Source organism: Cebus imitator, unplaced genomic scaffold, assembly GCF_001604975.1.
Source record: "Cebus imitator isolate Cc_AM_T3 unplaced genomic scaffold, Cebus_imitator-1.0 Scaffold345, whole genome shotgun sequence".
Taxonomy (NCBI): domain Eukaryota; kingdom Metazoa; phylum Chordata; class Mammalia; order Primates; family Cebidae; genus Cebus; species Cebus imitator.
The window spans coordinates 1,692,907-1,716,860 of record NW_016107660.1 but is presented as its reverse complement, the minus strand read 5'-3'; the positions used below and the strand labels follow the sequence as shown (position 1 = coordinate 1,716,860).

The 23,954-nt window shown below is 35.8% G+C and overlaps 1 protein-coding gene across 2 annotated transcripts in view; it reads left to right on the top strand.

Annotated features, from left to right (window-relative positions):
- CEP128 (centrosomal protein 128) overlaps positions 1–23,954 on the top strand; it is a 458,914-nt gene that overhangs the window by 105,071 nt on the left and 329,889 nt on the right. For both annotated transcript variants that reach the window (XM_017505934.2, XM_037730456.1), the window contains exons 10-13: positions 11,109–11,195; positions 13,335–13,409; positions 14,958–15,090; positions 20,249–20,400. In XM_017505934.2, coding sequence (XP_017361423.1) covers positions 11,109–11,195; positions 13,335–13,409; positions 14,958–15,090; positions 20,249–20,400 — 447 coding nt within the window. The remainder of the gene's footprint in view (positions 1–11,108; positions 11,196–13,334; positions 13,410–14,957; positions 15,091–20,248; positions 20,401–23,954) is intronic.

The window sequence follows — 23,954 nt, the reverse complement described above, 5'->3', positions numbered from 1 at the left end:
TCTGATTCTGTCATTTCATCACACTCGTTCTCCATCCAACCTTGTTCCCTTGCTGGTGAGGAGTTGTGATCCCTTTTAGGAGGCGAGGTGTTCTGGTTTCGGGTGTTTTCATCATTTTTGCACTGGTTTCTTCCCATCTTTATGGATTTATCCACTTGTCGTCTTTGTAGTTGTTGGCTTTCAGATTGGGTCTCTGCGTGGACGTTTTGCTTGTTGATGATGAGGTTATTTCTGTTTCTTGGTTTTCCTTCTGACAGTCTGGCCCCTCTGCTGTAGGTCTCCTGAGGTCCACTCCAGGCCCTGCTTGCCTGGGGATCGCCTGCAGCAGCTGCAGAACAGTAAGTGTTGGTACCAGTTTTCTTCTTCTGCTATCTTTGTCCCAGAGGGATACCTGCCAAGTGTCAATCTGATCTCTCCTTTATGAGGTGACTCTTTGGATATACAGGGGTCAGGGAGCTGCTTAGGGAGACGGTCTCTTCTTTATAGGAGCTTAAATGCTGAGCTGTGAGCTCCGTTGTTCATTCAGAGCTGCTGGGAATGTACGTTTAGGTCTGCTGCAGCAGAACTCATAAATCGCTTTTTGTTCCCAGGTGCTCTGTCCCAGGGATTTAGGGCTTTATGAGTTTCTGTTATGCTGCTGCCTTCTTTTTTTTTTTTCCGTCAGAGCTGCCCTGCCCAGCAAGGAGGCAGCCTAGTCACTGTCTGCCTGTAGAGGCTTTGCTGAGCTGCTGTGGGCTCCGCCCAGCTGCCGAGTGAACTTCCCTGCAGTCCTATTTATATGGGTGTAGTTAGAACTGCCTGGGCAATGGTGGCCCACCTCTGTTAAGGCGGAGCCTCTCTGCAGTGGCGGGTTGCCTTGACAACAGCGGGTGCCTCAGCATTGGCTGACTACCTCCGTAGTGGCGGGCTGCCTCGGTAATGGCAGATACCACTCCCCCACAGAGCTGGACCGTGCCGGGTTCAGCTGCGCTTGCTGTGAAACTCTCAATCCAGAGTTTCTGGTTGCTGTTCTTTTGTGGGGGTGGGACCAGACGAGCCTGATCGCCTGGCTTCCTGCCTCAGAGCCTTTTTTTTTTTTTTTAAGTTGGTGTTCCAGTCGCCTGTTGAAGCGGCGCCGAGGTCTGTGATTTTTTCCCATGCGGCGACTGACTGCGCTGGCTTAAACAGCAGCACTGAGGTTTGTGGTGCTTTTTTTGCCCTGGAATCTACTGTCCTGGTTCCCTGCTCAGTCCTCTTTTTAAACAGATGAATGGGCAACTTCCCGTGGCTCCAATCGCCAGCTAAAAGGGCACCCAGACCGGTGTATTTTGTACAGAGATCCGCTGCTCCGGGGTGCCGACGAAGCAGCTGCGCGGGGCAAAGCAGTGGCGCTGGCCGGGACAGCCGCGCTGGCCAAAACAGCCGCGCTGGCGACCCGTGGAGCTCCTCCGCCTGGGAATTGCCTAGTCTGTGGGCAATAAAAAGGTGGCATCCACTCACCCTCTGCGCTTTCACTGGGAGCTGCAATCCTGAGCTGTTCCTAAATGGCCATCTTGGATCGTCCCCAGATTATAATTTGATATGAGCATTTATTTCCTGGGAATCATGTATTCCCATTCCCTTTTCCACTTTTAATATTTTGAAGCTTTGCATGCAGAATTTTCCCAAAGATCCTTTGTCTAAATATTCATCTTATAGACCAAAAGCTCTTTCTCCTAATTATCATTTTTTTGTTTTTGGTGGTCATTTCCTTTTGTGAACTGTTGTCCATCCATCCAGTTACATTTATTTTCTATTGGTGTTCTGTGGTTAAAAGATTATTCTTTGCCTTTTCTTTTCCTTAGTTGTTAAAAAAGCATTTTTTATAGCTCTCATGACTCATGGCATTTCTAGTTAATTTGTGTTTCTATTAAGTACCCCTGATCCCTTCTTGAAAATATTAAAGTTGTGGTAGTAATTATTTATGGCTAAAAAATGAGAAACAATGAAGGTTATTTCTAATATATCTTTGTCCATACTGTGGCCAAGTATTAGGATAGTATTTAGACCTATAACCTTGTTATCTTATCATTTAATGGGTCTTGTATGGTTGTGAGAAAATAATTTCATGTTTATTATCTGAGAATGAGGTCCTGAAGCTTTCCTCGCCAGTGTGTCTTGGATGGGGAATGAAGTTACAGTGATGCTGTGATTCAAAGCCACAAAGCGTGGGCGAACTTGGGTCTCCGGGGCTCCCAGTTTCCAGTCCTTTCTCTTCCTGATCTGTGAACTTGTTTGGAAGGTGCAGAATCTTATTCTTTTGTGTGGTTCATTGAAATAAGTAGCTCATATATTTCTTCTTAAACAGAAGGATAACCATCTTGATAACAAAATAATTTGTTTTATGTTTTAAAACCTTTATATGTTTCCTTTGTATCCTTGCCTTCTCCTTTTCTCCTGTTCTTTACACCAAGTCTATCAGTAAATTTTGTCAGCTCTACTTAAAAAATATTTTTTTTTTAAACTGGAAACTATTCGTCTCTTACCGCTACATTTCCTCTCTTGCTGGGGCTAATGCAGTAGCCTCCTTGTTTCCTTTCTTACCTCCTTGTAGTCTTTTCCTTACAGAAACAGATAATGTCACATCTTTCTTCAAGACCCTTCAGTGATCCTTCCTCCCTCCCTTCCTCCCTTCCTCCCTTCTTCCCTTCCTTCCCTCCCATCTTCCCTCCCTACCTCCCCCGCTTTCCCCCAGGCTGGAGTGCAGTGGCATGATCTTGGCCTCCTGAGTAGCTGGGATTACAGGTATGCTCCACCATGCCTGGCTAATCAGTGCTTTCTTTATCATACTTAGAATGAAACCTAAAGTCTTTAGACAACAAAGTCCCTCTGATCTGGTTTCTGAATTCTCACCCTAATGTTCTTTTTTTTCAAGATGTAGTCTAATTCCCTCTGAGGCTGGAGTGCAATGGCATGATCTTGGCTCACTTCAGCCTCTGCCTTCCTGGTTCAAGTGATTCTCTGCCCCAGCCTCCTGAGAGTTGGAATTACAGGCATGTGCCACAATGCCCAGCTAATTTCTTGTATTCTAAGTAGAGACAGAGTTTTGTCATATTGGCCAGGCTGGTGTCAAATTCCTGGCCTCATGTGATCCTCCTGCCTTGGCCCCCCAAAGTGCTGGAATTAAAGGTGTGAACCACCATGCTCAACCCCTGATTTTCTATTGTTGTTGTTCTTGCCAACTCTAGGCCAACTATCCTTGCCATCTTGCTTTTGCATGGATATACCAGGTACCTCCTACTCCTGGACATTTGCACTTTTGTTCCCACAGCTAGGAATTTTCAGCTCTGAAACAGTTGCTGGGTTTGTGCCCTCATGTTCAGAACTCTACTTCAGAAAGCCCTTACTGACTCTCACAGATAAAATTCTCCTTCACTCCTGAGCTCCTTGCATGGCTATATGTTTTCCTAACACTTTGATTCTATGTCAACCTTCTGTCCCCTTGACCAGAATGCAGGCTTTATGAAGGCAGAGACTTCTCTCTTTTGCTCATTGCTGCGTCCCCAGTACCAGGACCAGTGCTTGATATAGAGTAGGGACCCAGCAAATGCTTCTTGAAGGAATGACTGAATAAATGTTGCATACTGTATCGTAAGTATTCATTCAGTAAAATATTCATTTGGCAAATACTATCATGTAACTAATATAATTCAGGTACTGTGCTGGGGACTAGGGATTTAAAGATACCTAAAATACTGTCTTACCTTTTAGGGACTCCTGGTTTAGTTGAGGAAATAGAGATGTTAACTATCATTGTAATGTAGCAAGGCCATTATTCCATATTTGCATAGTGGACAAAATGTCTCTGAGGGGAAATAATTACCTCTTCATGGCCCCTTGGGGAAGGTTTGTGAGAGACGTAGGCATTTTTGCTAAGACTCTATTTTCACATTATTTTAGGAAATTGTTTTATGACTGTGATTTTGTCCCATTGCTTGTATTTATATGTCAAACACTTTACCAGTCAATGACTGAAATGCTTAGGTAAATTCTGACTTACCATCATTTTGATTCACACCATTGCTCTTTGTCTTATCATTGTACACCATGCTAATTATTTTCTTCTTTATATTTGTTACTTGTGGTAAGAACATATTTTTTTCTCTGCAAGAATGAAATAAACACTGTTCTCTATAAGACTGTGAGAGAACCATTAATGTCAACATGCTGATAAAAAGGAAATGGATGGTGAAGAATGATTGACTATTACAGGATTTAGTTTTCAAAGGCATTTGGACACTATGTGGCACAGCTTGAAACATGCAGGTCCGAGATACATCATGCTCTTCAGTTGCCTTCTTTAGTCTTTTTCTTGATTTCCCTTCTTACCTCCTTGCCCCCTTATTCAACCTCTTGCAGATGACACTAAAACACTTACAATATTTTTTCCAGTGACAGATATTTTTTTCCCCTAAAACTTCGATAGAAGAGAATTCTGAAGAGATCTTGGAGGATGTCTCTTTGAACCTTGTACTTGATACTTGAATTTCCATTTACTGAGCAAGCTTCTTAGATATGTAGACAGTCTCCACAAGCCATATCATCTTTCTGATATTGGGAAATAGCTGGCTGGATTAAAGAATATTCCAGTTTGATAATATATGTCAGTGGCCTGGTATTGAATAATGATAAAACAAAAATGGAAAGTTTAGAAATGTATTCTACATAATAGAAGAAGTAGCATGCCAGTTGTTAGCTTTTAGATTCCTTGAAGGTGCAGTTTTATGAGACGATGAGTAAATGTAAGTTGTCATGAAATTCTTATAATCCGATTTCTATATAATTAACATTTATGTCATATCTTCTAAAGTTTTGACTTTGTTAAGAAAATAACACTTAAGATTATTAATTACTAAATGCTTGCAATGAACTTTCTGCTCCATTCAGTTCCTCATTTTAACTTTCTCCAAAATTCTACCATGTATATTATCTTACACTTTCTTATGTAAGTATTTTTGTAAAATGTGTGTTTTCAGGATGTCTTCCTGGGTTGATCAATTTGCTTATAGCTTCCTTGATCCTATCCTCCTTCTAACTGTGAGTTAGTCCTCATATAATTTTTTTATTCTTCTTTTATCTCTTCTTTTCCCACTGGTAACTATTGTGATTACATTCAGTCTCTAGGTTCTTGAAGAGTCATTACTTATTCTATTATGTCCTCTGACTCCTTTCTTTATTCTACTGAATCTTTAAGCATATGTGTAAGTGTTCTTGTAAAGCACCTGAAATTCTATTGGGGAAGAATAGAAGTTTACATGATAAATAAATACTCTTATTGCTATTGTGAGTTGTGTTTAAGTCTGACACATATTTTATGTTCATACCACATACTACTAGATCTCAAAGTATGTTTAATCACTTTTCCTTTGGTATGTGTACTTATATGTTCTTGCCAATACTGTCATTGTAAATCATAACAAATCAGGCTAGTATGAATCTGTGTGAGTCACTTTGTGCAACACCATATGCAAATAGACATTTAATGCTGTTAATGCTGTGATGATGATGAAAAATGTCTGCTGCTCCTGTTGACTGAACAACTGCCTGACAACAGACTGAGATTTTCTGTGTGTAGGACTTGCTCAATTTCTATGTTATGCTTTTCTTGAAGAGTGAAATATTTCTATCTATATTTTCAGTGAACTCACGCTAGGCCATCTGTTTATAAAGCCCATTTCCATCATTATCAATTAATATTTATTGGGCAACTACTGTGTGCATAGTAATACTGTACAAACAAAAACCATTTTGCTACAGATAGACTTATTCATTGACTTAGTACTGTTTTATTTTTATTAGAAAATAGTAAAAATCAAAAACAAAAAACCCTCCTAAACCCAAAGGCATAAAATAACATCCTCTAACTCTGGACAGTGAAAGATGTTGGGTATTTACAGAGCTTTCTATTCAAAGACATACAGCTTGAGAAATTCTAAATTAAATTTCCATAATTATCTATGATCTTCTATTTGTCAACAGTCCTAACTCAGTGGTCCTGCATTTAGAAAGTCAAATGAAGTATTATATTACTCTGGATTTCCAATAAAACTATGCATCTCTTTTTGACAGGAAACTACTCGGATAAAAACAGAACTTCTAATAGGAGCATTTGTTTTTTGATTTTGAAGGAAATCCTGGAAAGTGTACTTGTTGGGCTCACATTTAACTTTACTTGCAAGATTTTTATTAAGTAAAAGATTGCATAAAAATATAGTCTGTTCCAGTAAAAGCAATGGCATGTCAGGGCATAATACTCATTACCACTGTTGCTTTTGAATTAAAGAAGTTGAAAGACTTGTATATCTTTTTAACATACTGGCTTTTTTATGAAGTAATTAAGGTTTGGTTTTGCAGGTTGGCAAATTTATAACATTTGAAAGATGAAATCTTGATACTGGTCAACAGGAGTTTTACCTTTGAGTTATTTTTGTAGTCATGGTATTGAATTTCTGCTGATTCATTCATAGTCTCTGGTCTAGTTAGCCTCCTCTAAGGCCCTTGACTAGGTTTAGGGTAAAGATTGTGGCCATGAAAAGAGCAAAGGGAATCGGTAGTTGAACCATAACCTTGTTTGGGTTTAGTGGCACTAGATGCCCTAAACAGCAGTAGATTCCGTAGGTATGGACATAGTGGAACGAAGAAGTTTGTTTGTTCATTTGGGAAAATAGGTCAGTAAAAAACGTCTGTCTTTTCTACCAAGATAATTCCTATAAGATCCCTTCTGGATTCTTGGCATTCTTGAAATAATAAACATCATAAGAAGAGAAAAATGAAAAAAAAACAAATCTAGGCTATTCTCAAAATGAAACCTTGTGCTGCTGTAAGGAACATTATTAAGGATTACTATTACTATCAGAAATAGTATTTAACTTATGATCAATCCTATGTAACTACAAGATATTGGATATTATCCTTTGAAAAACAGGAATTGTTTTATATTGTGACTTTACTTACTATGTGCTTAGCATTTTTGCCTGGAAAATATACAGAGTGCAATTCATACCAAGTTTTCTGAATTTCTCTTACTTTGATATCCCCCAAGTATATGTGGTACCATAATAGTATCATTATTGAATTCCTTTTGGACTTCTTTCAAGCATTTATACTTTTCACCTACCAAAGCATGTGGTATGTGGTTTTTTTTTTTTTTTTTTTTTTTTTTTTTTTTTTTTTTTTTTTTTTTTTTTTTTTTTTTTTTTTTTTTTTTNGTATAGAATTTCCTTTCCTTGGTCATGGCTGAAAAATAAATTTCTTTGAACAATTTAATATCCACCTAGCTATTTTTAAATTAGATATTGGTTCAGGGATTTAGAATATGAATGCTTTGTTTTGCTTTTTGCCTTGAAAAGAAACTTACTTTTTTTGTTTTGGTTTTTGTTGGCACAAATAATCCCCAACTGGATGAACTTAAAGGCTAAAATTTTCCATTACTTTATCTAATTCTCGTGGGGGAGGAATCTCTAACTTGATTTGAGAAAAAGCATGATTTAGAAATTCAAAGAACATGACAGGAAAATCTGTGTTAATATAAATGAGTAGTATGTGTTCTAAGCAATAAAATTCTGCTGTATTATGCATATAGAGCCCTTCTAAAAATATGTATTATTTTATTGATGTTTGATGGTTTTGGAGCTGTGTTAAATGTCCAAAAAGAATTTTGGAGATAGACATCAGTTTTCCATCTTTAAAAATTTTAATTAAGTTTCCATGATAGTGTTTTATACATACTCAGTACTTAATAGAATTTTTGCTTGATTGAAAATATTACAAATGTCCTTAAAGCTACTTCAAAATTTTAATATACATAAATATAAACAACTTGTAGTTTCAACGTGTAGCCCATGTGGTCTAATTTAGATCAGAGTCTCATTATATTCTATTAAGCTTAAACTATTTGTTCACTGACTTTTATTTTGTGTGCATGTGAAAGATTTAATTATGAAATAGAGTAAGAACAATGATTTTCTAATTTTCAGCAATATAACTTATTCTTTAACGTTACTGGAAAAAAAAATCTGATTTGATAGTTTGTACCTTCAAGTAAATGATACTGTTTAATATGAGCACAGACTTGTTTTTCTATAGTGTTGTTAATTTACCAGTGAATGATCTACATGTTGTTGGCCTTGTGACCAAAGGCGTGCAGTTGTAGCACTGCTGAGTGATTAGGATAAATTGGGAAAGGTTATGTTCATAATTTTTCACTGGAAATTTCATTGGCCTGTGTGGGAATTAACATGTGATTTTTATTTCATTCCAATGGCATCATTCTTAACCAAGCTTGCTGGTCCATTTAAAGCAGACAAAGGGCCTTTAATTCCCTATTTGTTCTAGGTCTTGGAGTGTGTTATCTGTTAGAGCCTCTTGATAAACATGCTTGTTGTCAAAGTTGTAGAGTGTTTTATGGTTGAGTGAGAGGTCTACAAACATTTTTCTTTTCCCCTTTTCACTACTCTCTAAAAGGAAAAGCTATATTTTTCTGAATATCTATAGCTATGAGAATTTAGACTCATTAACTTCTAAGGAAATGCAGTAGTACAATACATGATACAGCACACTTAAAGGAAAGAAGAAAATTTGTTGCTATTAAAGATTTAAATGTGCCCCGGGGACTCTCTGTTAAGGCTCCGTGTTGTTGCTGTGATCTTAAACATGTAAAAGACAATGTAAATCCTGGAGCAGGGCACATGACAGCTTTGTAGCTAAACTGCTCTTAAGAAACAAACTAGCTTTAAAGGGCAAAATAACATAGTAATAGAAATTCATTGGCATGTGATTTTTTTTTCTTCTTTTATAACTTGCTTTTACTGTGTCAGTTTTAATATAGTTCTAAGTTCCTTGATCTAAGTCAAATGGAAAAGAAATCCAGTGCAGGCTTACACCCTTAAAAAAGGTAGTAAATTAGTTAACGTTTATTATTAAGGTTTAAAGAAATGGCTTGTAATTTTGATTTGGTTGATTTAAAAATGTTTCTCTTTGAGTACTAGCTGTGTTTTCAGTGCATCAATATATATTTAATGGATCTAAAGTGTTAGATTTTCCTTCTTTTGTCTTTTATTTTGAACTAGATAATGTAGAAAAACGGGTTCAATATTCTAGGGTAGAATGTTGCATCTGTGTTGACTTGTTTACTGACTCATGGTATACAGAAAGCAGAGCTAGTGTTCAAACTTAATGGCATTTCTAGATGATATAGTGGAAATGTAGTAATTTGCTTTGAATTGTTCCTTAGTATCTTACTTTTGCTCCTTATTGAAAACAATAGAATTTAAGTTCTCATTGACAACATTTTTTAAGACTTACATTTACTTAGAGTAAAAGGAGAAATTAAAAAAGTAGGCTATTAAAGTTTTAGGTAGCAAGTAGAGCTATAATAGAAAAGTACATTATTTTGGAAAGTCAATATTATAAATAACTTATCAGATGTTGAAAGGAGAAAGTGAGGAAGAAATCAGTAGCACAAGACTATTTTAGCAAATTTCTAAGCATCCAAGAAAATTAAAGTTTCAGGCTGGGCGTGGTGGCTCACGCCTGTAATCCCAGCACTTTGGGAGGCTGGGGCGGGTGGATCACGAGGTCAAGAGATCGAGACCATCCTGGTCAACATGGTGAAACCCCGTCTCTACTAAAACTACAAAAAATTAGCTGGGCATGGTGGTGCGTGCCTGTAATCCCAGCTACTCAGGAGGCTGAGGCAGGAGAATTGCCTGAACCCAGGAGGCGGAGGTTGCGGTGAGCCGAGATCGCGCCATTGCACTCCAGCCTGGGTAACAAGAGTGAAACTCCGTCTCAAAAAAAAAAAAAAATAAAGAAAATTAAAGTTTCTTTTATTCAACCAACTTAAATATGGAAATTTGGATTTTTTAAGTTTTTTGGGAGCCTCAGTCTATTACCCAGGCTATTAGTATTTTTAATAGTAATAGTTGCCTTTTATTGCACATCTGTTAGGAGCCAGGTATTTATGTGCCTTACAGATAAAGACAGGCTTTATGTGCTTTACAGATATCAGATCATTTAGTTTTCACCACCACCCTATAAGGTTGGTATTATCATTTCAATATGACGAAACAGTGCACTCAATTGTTAAGTGACAGGCAGCCAGAATCTATATCCTGTCTTTGTCACTAAGTAGGTGAGTGATATTAGGCAAATTATTCAGCCACTTGTGCTCCAATTTACCCCTTAATAAAATGGGCTTAGTATAATAATAACTTAAGGAATCATCATGAGGATTAAATGTATATTTGGAATATATGTAACATATTTATTTATTATATATAAGAAGAAGAAGAATGCCTGGACATACTAAACACTATAAAAATGTGGTAATATTATTCTCAAATCATAATTATTTTTCATTTTGTTGATGCTTCTCTGCCTTTTAACTCAATTGCTATTTGAGAGTGGGAATTATGGCAGAGGGAGCTGAAATGATTGAGTAAACTTGCATCAAAGCAATTTTTAATATATTTTGCTGTTTACCTGAAAATTATTTTTCTGTTGATCTTGTTGGCAAAGGCTTCTGGCAGCTTGGCTTTTCACAAGTCATATGGACTTTACACATACACCTTGCTAAGTCTAAACACTAAAATTGTTAAAGAATATTTTTTAAACTATGGAATGCATTTCAGATGTTATGAAAGACAGTTCCAAGTATGATTTTTTTCCCTTTAAGTTTGTTTTAACATAGAAACAAACCAAAACAAACACTTTTGTAGTTAATTTTTGAAATGTCTATTTTCTTTTTCCTCATTTTATTAAAGAGGGGAAATTGTAGAAAAGAAGATTTGTTTCTAAGAAAACCATTAGCAATCTAGGTTCTGTAAATAATGTAATAAAATTCCCAAAAATGGAGAAAAAAGGAAATGACATGTATATTAATTAGGATGATCAGGAATTGTTTATATTTTATCTCCACTGAAGTGTTCTTAGGGCTACAGTGAAGTGAATGAGCAGGTTGTGATTTATTTATAGATTTTGTGTAACTCACATCCATATCTTCTTCAGTCCTAACACATAATAAATTCTACTAGTGACTTTCAGTTTTATACATATTTTGGAATGATTTTTTTCCACCTCTTTTGTTCCAGGCATTGAAGAAACAAGAAGCTAAAGCAGATGAGAATGAAGGGGCAATAAAAAATAAGCTAAGACAAACTGAAACTGAGAAGAATCAAGTAAGATATTGAAAGTTATCTTTCAAAGAATAAAGTGGTTTGGGCCAGTCGTATTTGTGGAGTGCTTTTAAAAGTGTCCCCAGGATCCTTTAGAACAGTGTGAGATCTTTATCTTTCAATGAGGAGTCAACTGGTTCAACGCCTCTTTTACTTGCCAGCACTTGCTCTTGGAAACAGATATGAAAGTCGTTTGCTACCTTGTTTGTCATCTATGACCACTCTCCTTTCTGAGAGGTGCATTAAACTTAACTTTTCCTTGTTGGAAACATTTAAAGAACTTGACTTTGTTGCAGGGTTAGAAAAGGCCTGTCATTTGGAGACCTGAATATTTTGGTTATATTCATTTTCATTATAGTGGACAGATAGAGTTAGCAGCCCAGTTCTGAAAACATTTTCTGTTTCTATTAAAATAGAGACCTTTGATATATGTTCATGTTTATGAACTGTGTGTTCATGTCTATGAATACATAGAGCTTAGCACTTTAGAGTTAGAAAGGAATTCAGAGGCCAAACCACTCTTCCTTAATTTGCGAATAAGTAGATTTAAGGATGAACTCAAAGTAATGAATGGTGAAGTGAAAATTTGCCCTGTTCTTTACTCCATAGCGCTGCTTTCTACCTACCATTACCTCCTTTATTTTATTTCACCAACTCATGTAAAGGCAGCTTCCCTTCTGCTTTTAGGGTAGGCAAAGTATGTTAGGTCATTAAATTTGCCCTTTGGGAGTTGCGACGTAGAAATTACACAGGGATTATGACCAATATGGGCTTTGGTTGATTTCAGAGTCATTTTGCTTCAAGTGTGGTTTCTTCCCTCTATTTCTCCACAGAGACTAAACAACAGGTCAGACAGTATTTTGTATGCATTCTGTGATTCCCACATATACTTTACTTTTTTTTTTTTATGTGACTTTTTTTTAATGAGCCACATGTATAATTTTTTAAAAATTATGTAATGGGATTTAAAGATACATTTTGAAATAATTGCAGATTTATAGGATATTGTAAAACAAGATCCACAGAGAGGTCCCATGCACCCAGATTCCCTCAATGGTAACATTTTTGCATAACTACCATTCAATATTAAAACCAGAAAATTGGCGTTGGTACAATCTACTTAGTTTATACAGATTTCACCAGATTTATATATACTCATTTGTGTGTGTGTGTGAAGTTCTACCCATTTTTATCTTGTATAGATTCTTGTTACCACTACCACCATCAGGATACAGAACTGTTCCATCACCACAAGGTTCCCTTACGCTCTTTCACAGGCATACCTACCACATGTACAGTTATGAAAGGATTAATATACAGATAGCAGTTGTTCAGTGGAAGCAATAATTTAGGCTAAGTATTTTAAACAAGTGTCTTAATATAAATGTGTGATTTTTATGAAACAACCTTACTGTTACAAAGTACAGACAAGTGTAGCACATATAAGCTCCAAATTTTTTAACAAACTTGTATTCTATCCTATTACATGTTTCAATGTGAAATCATCTAGGCATATTAGGAGTTTGTAGAATATTTAGTCACCTAACTAGTCACATTTTTTATAGATATTTATCTGATGGCATTATCATTAAAGAAATTTTAAATGTTTCATTCTGAATTTAGACGTTTAAAAATTTAAGGAATGTCTTATGAATAGTAGAAATATTAGGAATATAGGAAATCACTAATTAGATGAAACTTTTGAGCCATTGGGTCCCTGCAGTTTTCATTCTAATTTAGTTAATTTGACACTACGTATTCTAATTTAAAGAAAAAATTGCCTTAGGATTTAGATTAAAGTAACTTAGAACTGGAAGGGATCTCAGAGATTGTCTAACATAAAATTCTTACTTTAGAGATGACAGAATGGAGGCCTAAGGAGAAGAGACTTGGACTGGCTCACAGTTGAGATGAACCCTTCCACATCCCAGACTTCCTGAGGCCTGGTCTAGTTCACTTTATGTTATACAATTAACATTAAAGTATTGATATATGTTCATAGTAAGATATTTATTCTTTTACATTAGCTGTAAATGTCTTCTGAAAACTTTTCCATTTTTTTCCTTTTAAACTGTGCCCATAATAATTTAGTTATCTTCTGCTCCATTGGACATTTTTCTTTATCTTTTGTTAAAACTCTAGCTTGAACAGGAATTGGAGCTATCTCGAAGGTTATTGAATCAATCAGAAGGCAGCAGAGAAACACTTTTGCATCAGGTAAGTCTATGCAAACTATTATAATATACTTTTACATTAAATCAGGATTGAGCAGCTGTATTTAAATGTCTTTGTGAAAGGAACAAAAAATAAACTTGGTCTAGAAAAATTTTTTCCTAAGGAATGTATATTAACACACCTAAGTAAAAGATAAAATTCTTTCAGGGAAATTCAGAGAAAGCTAGTACAAACACCAGCCAAAGTCCCCACTGTGATGGTGTATCTTGCTGATTGCTGCTACAACTCATTACTTATCTCTCTTAGCATGAGCAGTGTAAAAGTAAGACTGAATGTATAAGATAAAATTTTCCCAGGAACTTAATTTTATTCCAGGAGGCATTGGAGAGTAAAGGAAGAAGTAAACTATATAAAAGAGACCTTTGCATGTTCAGGTTACTTTGAGTATGTCATTGTCTTTAATTTATGTTTTCAAGATACTACCTGACCCTTTTAACCAAAGATAAGGCTTGATTTTTAAGTATAACATTTTGCATTCCATCAGCCCATAATGGGAGTTTGGTGCTTCTGATGTTTAAAGTTCAATAACTTTAAATAACCATCTTACATTGTATAAGGGCTTATGAGTTTCTAACCGCCTCTCTGTGTTTAAAACAAACTGCAATTATACTTTCTTCTGTTTTGTAGCGTGTGTTATATAACTCACCTTTAGAATATGCTAGTGGTAGGCAAAGATGTCAAGCCTTATAGATGTTTAGAAGGAGTGTTACGTTCTGACAACTGGTGCTGAAAATACAAGATAGCACCTGTTTTACAAAACCTTTGAAAATATCCACTGACTTTGTTCTGCAGCCAGTGGTCACATGGAATTAATTTTGGCAGAGTTCAAACTTTCCTTTTTGGAAGTTTATATTTGTATTTAATTCCATTCTGATTTGTTTGGAGCTCTGACTTATAATCTCCAATTTCAGTTTTTGAAGTAAGAGATTTCTTTGTTTAGACTGTCCTTGTGATTCAGCTGAATCTTTTTGCCATTGCTAATGTGTTTAATGGTCATTTGGAAGTACCTGCTATGTGCTAGGTAATTTGGTACTCTAAGGATAGAAAGATGAACAAATCAGTCCCTGACTTCAAGGAGTTTAGAGTTTATTCAACAGCATCTGTTGCATACTTATTTTGAGCATGATGTTAGTATCAAAATATTCTAAATCATGATTATTTCCCTTGAATTTAACAACCAGTAGACCATGTTCACATGAAAGCAAATGGGTGAAAACAGAAAAATATAAAAACATATGATACTTAATTGAAGGTGGTTTTGGTTATTAGTAATGGAGTAGACTGAGGACAAAATAAGTGATTTAAAAAAATCCAGTCACTTTCTTTGCCACAATGGACACAGAGAAGGAAAAAGCATTCATTTATTCTTTGTGGACGAACTGAGAAGAATGAGGAAATGGAGCAGGAAACCGTTCCACTATGCTTGGAAGTAAATTAACCTGGATTCAACTTGTGTTTACAGTAGCCCATGTGAAGTAAATCATTTTCTGATTGTGAAAACTGATGTTTGACTTTTGACTATGTGTTTAGGTAGAAGAACTGCGTACACAACTTACGAAAGCAGAAGGTGATCGAAAAGGTTTACAGCATCAAGTGTCTCAGATTCCCAAGCAACCGTCAAACTATCAGGATGAACAAGGGGAGGACTGGAGGTTTAGAAGAGGTAAATTGTAGATTTATACCTAATACTGTGATAATTTGTGTGGGAGCTTTTTGGTCTTTCTTAGGAAATACTTTTCATCCTGAGAATTGCATTCCTTTTTGATGCTTACATCATACTGTTTCTTGATCTATTAAAAATTTTCCGATAAGTTGATAATAATTTAGCATCATCATGTTTTAATATCTTCCCTGCTTGGTTCAAACCTGTTTTGGTTATTAGACCTATTTAACCATGGGGTTTTCTCTTAGAGCCTGCAAAAGCAGTAGTTTTTCCAGCCTCCTATCCCCATATATGTGCATATGTTTGCGTGAGTACCAGTCTTTGTACTTAAATTGTAAATGTCACTCTGTTTTTCACAATCTCCTCAGTTTTCAGTATGTGAGAAATTAAAGTTAAGACCCTCTCTTTTTTGTTATCTGGCGTTGGTGACAAAAAGTAATCACACCTCAGAAGTGGTTATGAGTGGTATCACTAGCTTTTTATGTGGACTAGGAACACTTTGTGTTTGAAAAGTATTAGGATACTTTCTCAGTGGAGGTATTAATTTAAGTTATGGAATTTAATGACTGGAGGTATGTTCAGGATTAGTAATGGTAATTTTGAGATTATATATAATGGTTTATATTAGGTGAGTTCACATTGCTTAGCTTCTGTGTTATTCCAATAATGAGACTTTCTACTCAAATGCTCAAATTATTGGCAAAATTCTGACAAGTGTTTGATGTACTATTGAATTAATGGAAGGTAAACGTTGCCCCGGGCTTTCCAAAGACATCCATAAGTTGCCTAAGCTAGAATTTCCACATTGCCAGAAAATCTTCAATGGATGACAAATTTTGACAAAGCTATTCTAATATATTTTCTTAGTTTGTTTTGTGTTACCGTAAAGGAATACCTGAGGCTGGCTAATTTACAGAGAAAAGAGCTTTATTTAGGGTGCAATCCTGTAGGCAGTACCAGAAGCATGGCTCTAGCATCTGCTTGAATTCTGGTGAGGAGTTTTATGCTCCATCAAAATATGGCAAAGAAGTTCAAATGGAGAGTGGGCATGTGTAAAGAGGGACTAAATTCAAGGAATGTACTGGCTTTCTAACAGCCTACTCTTGTGTGAACTAATCAGTTCCCTTGAGAACCAGTCAGTCTCAGGAGAGCAAGAACTCACTCATTACTACAAGAAGGACATCAAGCCATTCGTGAGGGATCCATCTCCATGACCCAAACACCTCCCATTAGGCCCCATCTACTAACACAGCCATAGTGGGGATAAAATTTCACAGTGAGATTTGGTGAGGACAAATACACTATATCCAAACCGTAGCATATTTTTAGTTCCATGCCATTAAGTTTCATGTGGTATAATTTAAATATCAGAATATCACTTATTTTTAAAAGATCCTAAGCTATTAGATTCTTCATCAGATTTCATAAATGATACACATGGAAATTGTTGGAAAAAAGATCCAACACATGTGTTATATGTTTTGATACCTCATAAAATGTAATTATTTTTGTTGTAAGTCTTTGAGGACTAAAAAATGTTGAGCTTTTCTTAACTACTTATCAGGTACGGAAAAATTTTGGAAGGTCTTTCATGTATGTGATAATGAACTTCATCGCCTTTTAACAATTGTAGAGTTTTTCATCTTTGCAGAATACTTACATTATTTAAAGACAGTTCTACATTAGAAATCATACTTACCCGTTTTCAGGGGCTATTTCTTCCTCTGCCCACTGCCAAATGGGTTCCACCTCTATTTGTGAAATTGACTTTGTGTGGCTTGCTAGCAATCTCCTCTGTTAATTCCAAGGAGATTGTTTTTTACTTATTTTACTGTTACCTGCTTACTTTTTCTTCCTTCCTGAAATGCTTCCTCTGACTTCCATGTCCCTCGCCTTTCCTACTCTGTCTAACATTCTTTGTATTTGAATCTTTTGGCTGTGTTCACAGTTTGTCTTTTAAATGTTGGTTTTGCCTAGTATTTTATTCATGGCTTTTGTTACTTAGTATTTCTGCCTGGGAATTGATTAAAAATTATCACCTAGAAGTGATCATTCCTAACTTTAACTCTATTTGCTCTCCTAGCCTTTGGACCTCCAGATGGAGTTGGTCATTGGATATCTTCATATACTTTTCCTCAGAATGCTCTGATGTTTACAGATCAACAGATAAGCGGCTGAATTCATCCTCTCCTCAAAACCTGTCTTTCTTTGCTGTCTTAGTGTATGACATCATCCTCCATCCAGACATCCAAGCCTAAATTGCAAAGAATATAGAAATGACTTATTCTCTCCTCTAATTAGTCTCTACCTCATGCCTATTTATACACCCTGATAGCTCTTGGATTTGCTACATTCTTTTTCTTATACTCACTGCCCCAGCTTAAGCATGCTTGAGTCAGTATAGGACATGCCGTATTCTCTTGTCTTACTGTTCTGGCTTCTCTGTAATCTATTTTCTTTTCTACTACTAAAGGGCACTATTCTTATTTCTATTTTAATGATTTTAAAAAAAAGGACCTGAGAATAAATAGGTTGAGTCGCTTGCCCAAGATCACACATGAGGGAAGCAGCTGACTCCGGTTATTCTTTTCCCAAACTGGAGATCTCAATTGCTGTCGTATACCGACCAAGCATTCTCCAAAATGGAGTGTTTGTAATGCTGTTTATATTTTATACTGTTTGTTTTAAATATTTTTAACTTTGGTAAATATTTCATTACATATACTACATGTGTATATGTATAGATGTATGTGTATATTTATCTTTAGTAGTATATATGTATATATAAGTAAACATACCAAATGTCTCCATATCAAATATATGGTTCATGAAGTATACATATATACATATATGTGCCTTCATATTTTATATAATATCTTCATTCTAATGTTACATCCATGTATATATATCAGGAAACATGTGTTGATATATACATATTATTGAAACATAAGTTATATGCACACAAATATACATATACACATATATAAATAAAACATATGTTTATAAAATGAACAAATACATTTACAAATAGATAAATTTGTACCTTTGCAGGTTGGAGAACTATCAGGAGTAGGGAAAATAGGGCTTATGTGCCAAATCCAGACTGTCACCTGTTTTTGTAAATAAGCTTTATTGGAACACAGCTACTCCCATTCATTTATGCACTGTCTAGGCTACTTTTACAATATAATGGTGGAAGTGGCTAGTTGTGACAGAAATCATATAGCTAAGATATTTATTATCTGATCCTTTATAGAAAATGTTTGCTGACACTTGGTTTGTAGGATAAATTCTGTTTCCTAGCAACACAAACTCTGTTGACTCTCCTTCCTCCCACACTGATAGCGTATGAGATGTATTAGCTGCTTAAAACTACTGTGGGGCCGAGTGCAGTGGCTCACACCTGTAATCCCAGCACTTCGGGAGGCCAAAGCAGGCAGATCACGAGGTCGGGAGATCAGCCTGGCCAATATTGTAAAACCCCCTCTCTGCTAAAAGTTCAAAAATTAGCCGGGCATGATGGTGGGCACCTGTAGTCTCAGCTGCTCAGGAGGCTGAGGCAGGAGAATCGCTTGAACTTGGGAGGCAGAGGTTGTAGTGAGCCGAGATTGTGCCTCTGCGCTCCAGCCTGGGTAATAGAATGAGACTCCGTCTAAAAAGAAAACAAACTGCTGTGTGTGCAATTACCTGAATGTTAAATTCAATTTTGTACCTTTTGTATGCTTTGTGGTATGTTCTTTCCCTAAATACACCCCAACTTCTTCTCCTTTGCTTGGTGAAGTTTTGTATTCATTCCTTGAGTCTGACTTACATCTCTGTTCTTCCTGCCTTAGTTCCTCACTGAGATGGAGCTAATCCCTTTTCCTGTTTGTACTGCTTCTGTATAATCCACATGTATCTATCAGTGATCTTATCATCCTATTGAAATGCCCATATGTCTTACATTCTAACATGTATAATTTTGAACACTAATATTCTGAAGTTGGAATGTATTTTATGAATTATGTATACATTTGATTTGTTAGTGTTTTCTTCTTTCATTCTCTCCTTTTTTTTTTTTTTTCTGGAAAGAAAACTATTAGAAAGATAGTAGTTTTAAAGTGACAGTTTATGTTCTAATTGTTAACATTTTAGACTCCATAAAGTACTTTATATTTTGTCTCTATTCTTGGGATGTGTATTAGCCTGTTCGCACATTGCTAATAAAGACACACTTGAGATTGTATAATTTGTAAAGGAAAGAGATTTAATGGACTCATAGGTCCACATGGCTGGGGAGGCTTCACAATCATGATGGAAGGGAAAGTAGAAGAGGAGAAGCAAAGGCACATCTTACAAAGGCAAGAGAGCTTATGTAGGGGAACTGTATAAAACCATCAAATCTTGTGAGACTCATTCACTATCATGAGAACAGCATGGGAAAGAGCTGCCCCCATGATTCAATTACCTCCCACTTGGTCCCTCCCGTAGCATGTGGGAATTATGGCAGCTATAATTCAAGATGAGGTTTGGGTGGGGAGACAGCCAAACCACATCAGGATGTAAGCTCATTGAGTATGAATTTTTATATTATTTGTCCTTATATTAGAAGGAGGTATTATAGTGCCCTGTGTATCATAGATCAAGTGTTTCATGTTGATTTAAATACTCAGTCAACTTATATTGTTAAATTATATATTAATTTTAGGGAATAATCTCCAGATTAGTAAGGATTAGTAAATTGGTTGGTCATATACAATCAGAGATTTAACAGCATCATTTGTTGTTTATGTTGTAAGAAAATATTCTGTAGATGAAGTAGCTTAGTTGAAAACTCTTTTTGTATTTTTGTTTTATTGTTTGAAGATAGTGTAGAGGTGTGAGGAAAATTAAATTTTAAAATGTGTGTGATTTTCTTGAAATAAATTGCAGTAGAAATCAGGTAACATTTAAAGTTTTAGTATCAAACTGGAATAATATTTGATGACATAGCAATGTATATGTTTTTGAAAACTGTATAAAACTTGAGACAACAGGCTGGTAAAATCTGTTGAGTAACAGTGTCAATAAATGTATTATGTTAGCTAGAATATGGAAACACCAGGGCTCAGTACTATTTGAAAGTACATTCTCCTGTGAATCAAGAGTAACCGTTGAATTTCACATTTTGTCTTTTAAGGGGTCGAGCGGGAAAAACAGGATCTGGAGAAGCAGATGTCAGATTTGAGAGTGCAGCTGAACTTCAATGCAATGGCATCTGAGTTAGAGGAAGTGAAACGGTGCATGGAGAGAAAAGACAAGGAGAAAGCACATTTGGCAGCACAAGTTGAGGTGACTTTCTCATTTTAAACTGTATTAGAAATATTTTGATTTTATTTCATGGAATTGCTAAATGAAATTTTAATATAAAGATATTTTATGAACCCTAGTTTGAATACTGATAATATAATATTAATGACTAATTTTCTTATATGTAGAAATTCCTATGGATTCATTTCTTTTTAATTCAGGATCCCCAAAACCAGGAATCAGGATTATTTTCCTTTATTATTTCACAGAGAAATCCTTTACTATTTCTAAATTGGAAAATATTTTTGTTCTAAAGCAATTGAACCCTTTCTACAGACAGAAGGGCCCTTTTTGCTTTGAGAGAACAGTGAATTATTATTTATTTTGCAGCTGAAACTTGCAGAATGCATAGTAAAAAGGTGTTACTGATAATTCCTCTTTGGATCCATGAAGGTTTTCATACCTCTAGTTGTTCTGCATGGGGTGGACCTGTGATGCCTCCATTAATTTAGAGTTATGTAGCAATTGTGGATGATGTGGTAATCATGAATGAAGTGTAACTGGGCAGCTACCATTTCCTGCTTTTACCTAGCATAGATGAGGTGATTATCAGTATACATTAAAAATCAAAGGAAAAGACCTCACAAAGGGAAATGGCTTAATTCAAATTACACTTATGCAAATTAGATTAAAAATGGATGAAACATTTGGAAATAGATATGGATCAATTCTCCCTGTGTCTGTTTTTATGAGTGAAGATGTGTTCTAATGGTATTAAGTTGCATTTGAAGTATTTAAAATTGGTGTTAAAAGTGCCCAATTTTATATAACCCAAAGGAAATATTTAATGTTTCTTGTCTGTGTTTCTCTTTCATCTTGTCAGCACATCAGTAGAAAATGTCTTTTAAATTTGGTTCAAGATTCAGATTGTAAAGATAATGAAATATTGATATATTCTTTACAAAGCCCTCTACATGTATAATAAAGACTTACTTGAAATAGTCTCAGCGCAATGGTAATTATACAACTTTTAAAGTTTGCTTCATGGGTATTATTTTAGCCCTTGATCCTGCTAATGAAAATGTTAAAATATGATTATTTTGTTGAAGTCATGTATTTTTAAAAAAACTATGCTGGATAGAACTAAAAAATCCCTTTGCTCTGTGTTCATAACCACACGTTGGGACTCCCTCCCTTCTTTCCTTCCTTCACATTGTTTTTTTTTCACTTGCCATCATGGTATAAATTGGAAAAAAATCTCAAATATGTGAGCATTAAAAAATTATTTGTAATAGCCTAATAATGCTCTTATTCCAGATTCCTGTCTTTCCATTTGTCCTACCTTAATAGTTCTTTTTACAGTTTCACATGTGTTAGGAGAAGAATTTGAATCCTCTTGGGTTAGTTTGATTTGGTTGTATAGCGTTTGCATGTGAAAAACAAATAGGGGAGAGGTTTTTACTCACACATCAAATATTATTGACTGCCTGTTACATGTCAGTCACTGTTCTGGGTGCTGGCAGCATAGCAAAGAACACAAATGCAGCCAATTCTCTGTTTCTCACAGTGAATCTGAAATACATGCAGGCAGGGAGCAGTGGCTTGTGCCTGTAGTCTGGGCTACTCAGGAGGCTGACGTGAGAGGATTGCTTGAGGCAAGAGTTCAAGGCTGCAGCAAGCTGTGATTGTGCCACTGCACTCCAGCCTAGGTGACATAGTGAGACTCTGTCTTTAAAAAATAAGTAAACATAAAATTGATGCAGAAAGTCCTTTGAGTTTGCCTTGCTTCTAAGAATTTCTTTTTGATAATAAATTTTTTTCTAGTTGCCATTGCAAAGGACATCATAAAGACAGTGTTTATCCCTCTAAGACATTAGCATTAACTAATTTACTTTTCAGATTTTCTTATTTTGGACAATAAAATAGTTAATTAACTTTGTAACTGTTGTTTCTGATTTAGTGACACTTCTGATTACACTTTATTTTTCATTGTAAAAGAACTATTAAGATAGGACAAGATTATTGTCCATGTCACCAATGTTCTTACGGCACCTTTTGGAGGCCATTTGAATATCTTTGCTCCCAAGCTATTCTCAAAGAGATGTCTTGTGCAGACTTTGTGAGTTATTAGGATATAGACTACTCTATTGCCACCTCTAACAATTGAGAATTTTCTTGAAGTTAGTCTCTGCTTTGTTTTTTGAAAATATCAGGTAGTACGAAGGTGTTGCCTTATACATTCAGTTAAAAAAGAGAGATTAATCTTTAGTTGCTTTTCAGAGAGCAAATATGAATAAAAAAGATGCACACAATGAGATTATTGGTCAGGCCCAAGAACATATATATAGTAATAGTTCTTATGATTTGTTCAATCATTAATGTTTTCCTTTTAAACCTTCACGTTCTTATAGCTCTCCTGTAGAATCTCATATGCGGTCTTGTCAAATAATTCCTTTTGTCTTAAACTTCCCTACTCAGTTCCATCATTTTTTCCTTTGTTCCGGTTGTTCACTGTTTCTGTGAACAACTTTGAATGTCTTGTCTTTTTGTGGAAATCCTAAACTTTTTCCACCATGAACCTTTTTTGGATTATATCAGCTGTAAATGATAATAATTCTTTCTGAATAATGCTTTTGTCAATATCACTAATATTCTTATGGTGCCTTTCTCATACTCTCTTGAAGTAATCTGGATATGTTTTGTTAAAATCAAAGTGGGGCTGGGCAAGGTGGCTCACACCTGTAATCCCAGATCTTTGGGAGGCTAAGGTGGGTGGATTACCTGAGGTCAGGAGTTTGAGACCAGCTTGGCCAACGTGGTGAAACCCCATTTCTACTAAAGATACAAAAATTAGCTGGGCATGGTAGCAGACACATGTAATCCCAGCTACTTAGAAGGCTGAGGCAGGAGAATCACTTGAACCTGGGGGTGGAGGTTGCAGTAAGCTGAGATCGCACCCCTGCACTCTAGCCTGGGTCACAGAGTGAAACTCCATTTCAAAAAAAAAATTCAAAGTGGGCTAAAGTAAAGTAGAAAGAGATTCAGGAGAAAGCCAGCAGCCCTGTCACCAAGACACAGTGAGCTTTTGTGCCCTTACCATGGTGGAGACATCATGTTTCAAGGTCTTGTCCTCACATTTGGAAACTTGAGTTTTCTGTGTGTGACCCAGGGGACTGCCTCATATGCTCGTATTAACAGTACAACTCAGAAGACAGTCAGTAATTGCAGTTTTTGCAATTACTTTTGCATAGACCGAATATATAAAAGAGTACCATTTCACTGATTTACCCTATGGGAGTCATCTAAAGATATATATATATATATATATATATATATATATATATATATTTATATATTTTCTTTATATATATATGTATACACACACACATATATGTATGTATGCATATATATATGTATGTATATATATATAAAAAGTATATATATACACTTTATTGTGTTTTAGGTTTTGGGGTGTATGTGAAGAACATGCAGGATTGTTGCATAGGTACATACTTGGCAATGTGGTTTGCTGCCTTCCTCCCCATCACCTATGTCTGGCATTTCTCCCTATGTTATCCCTCCCCAACTCCCCACCC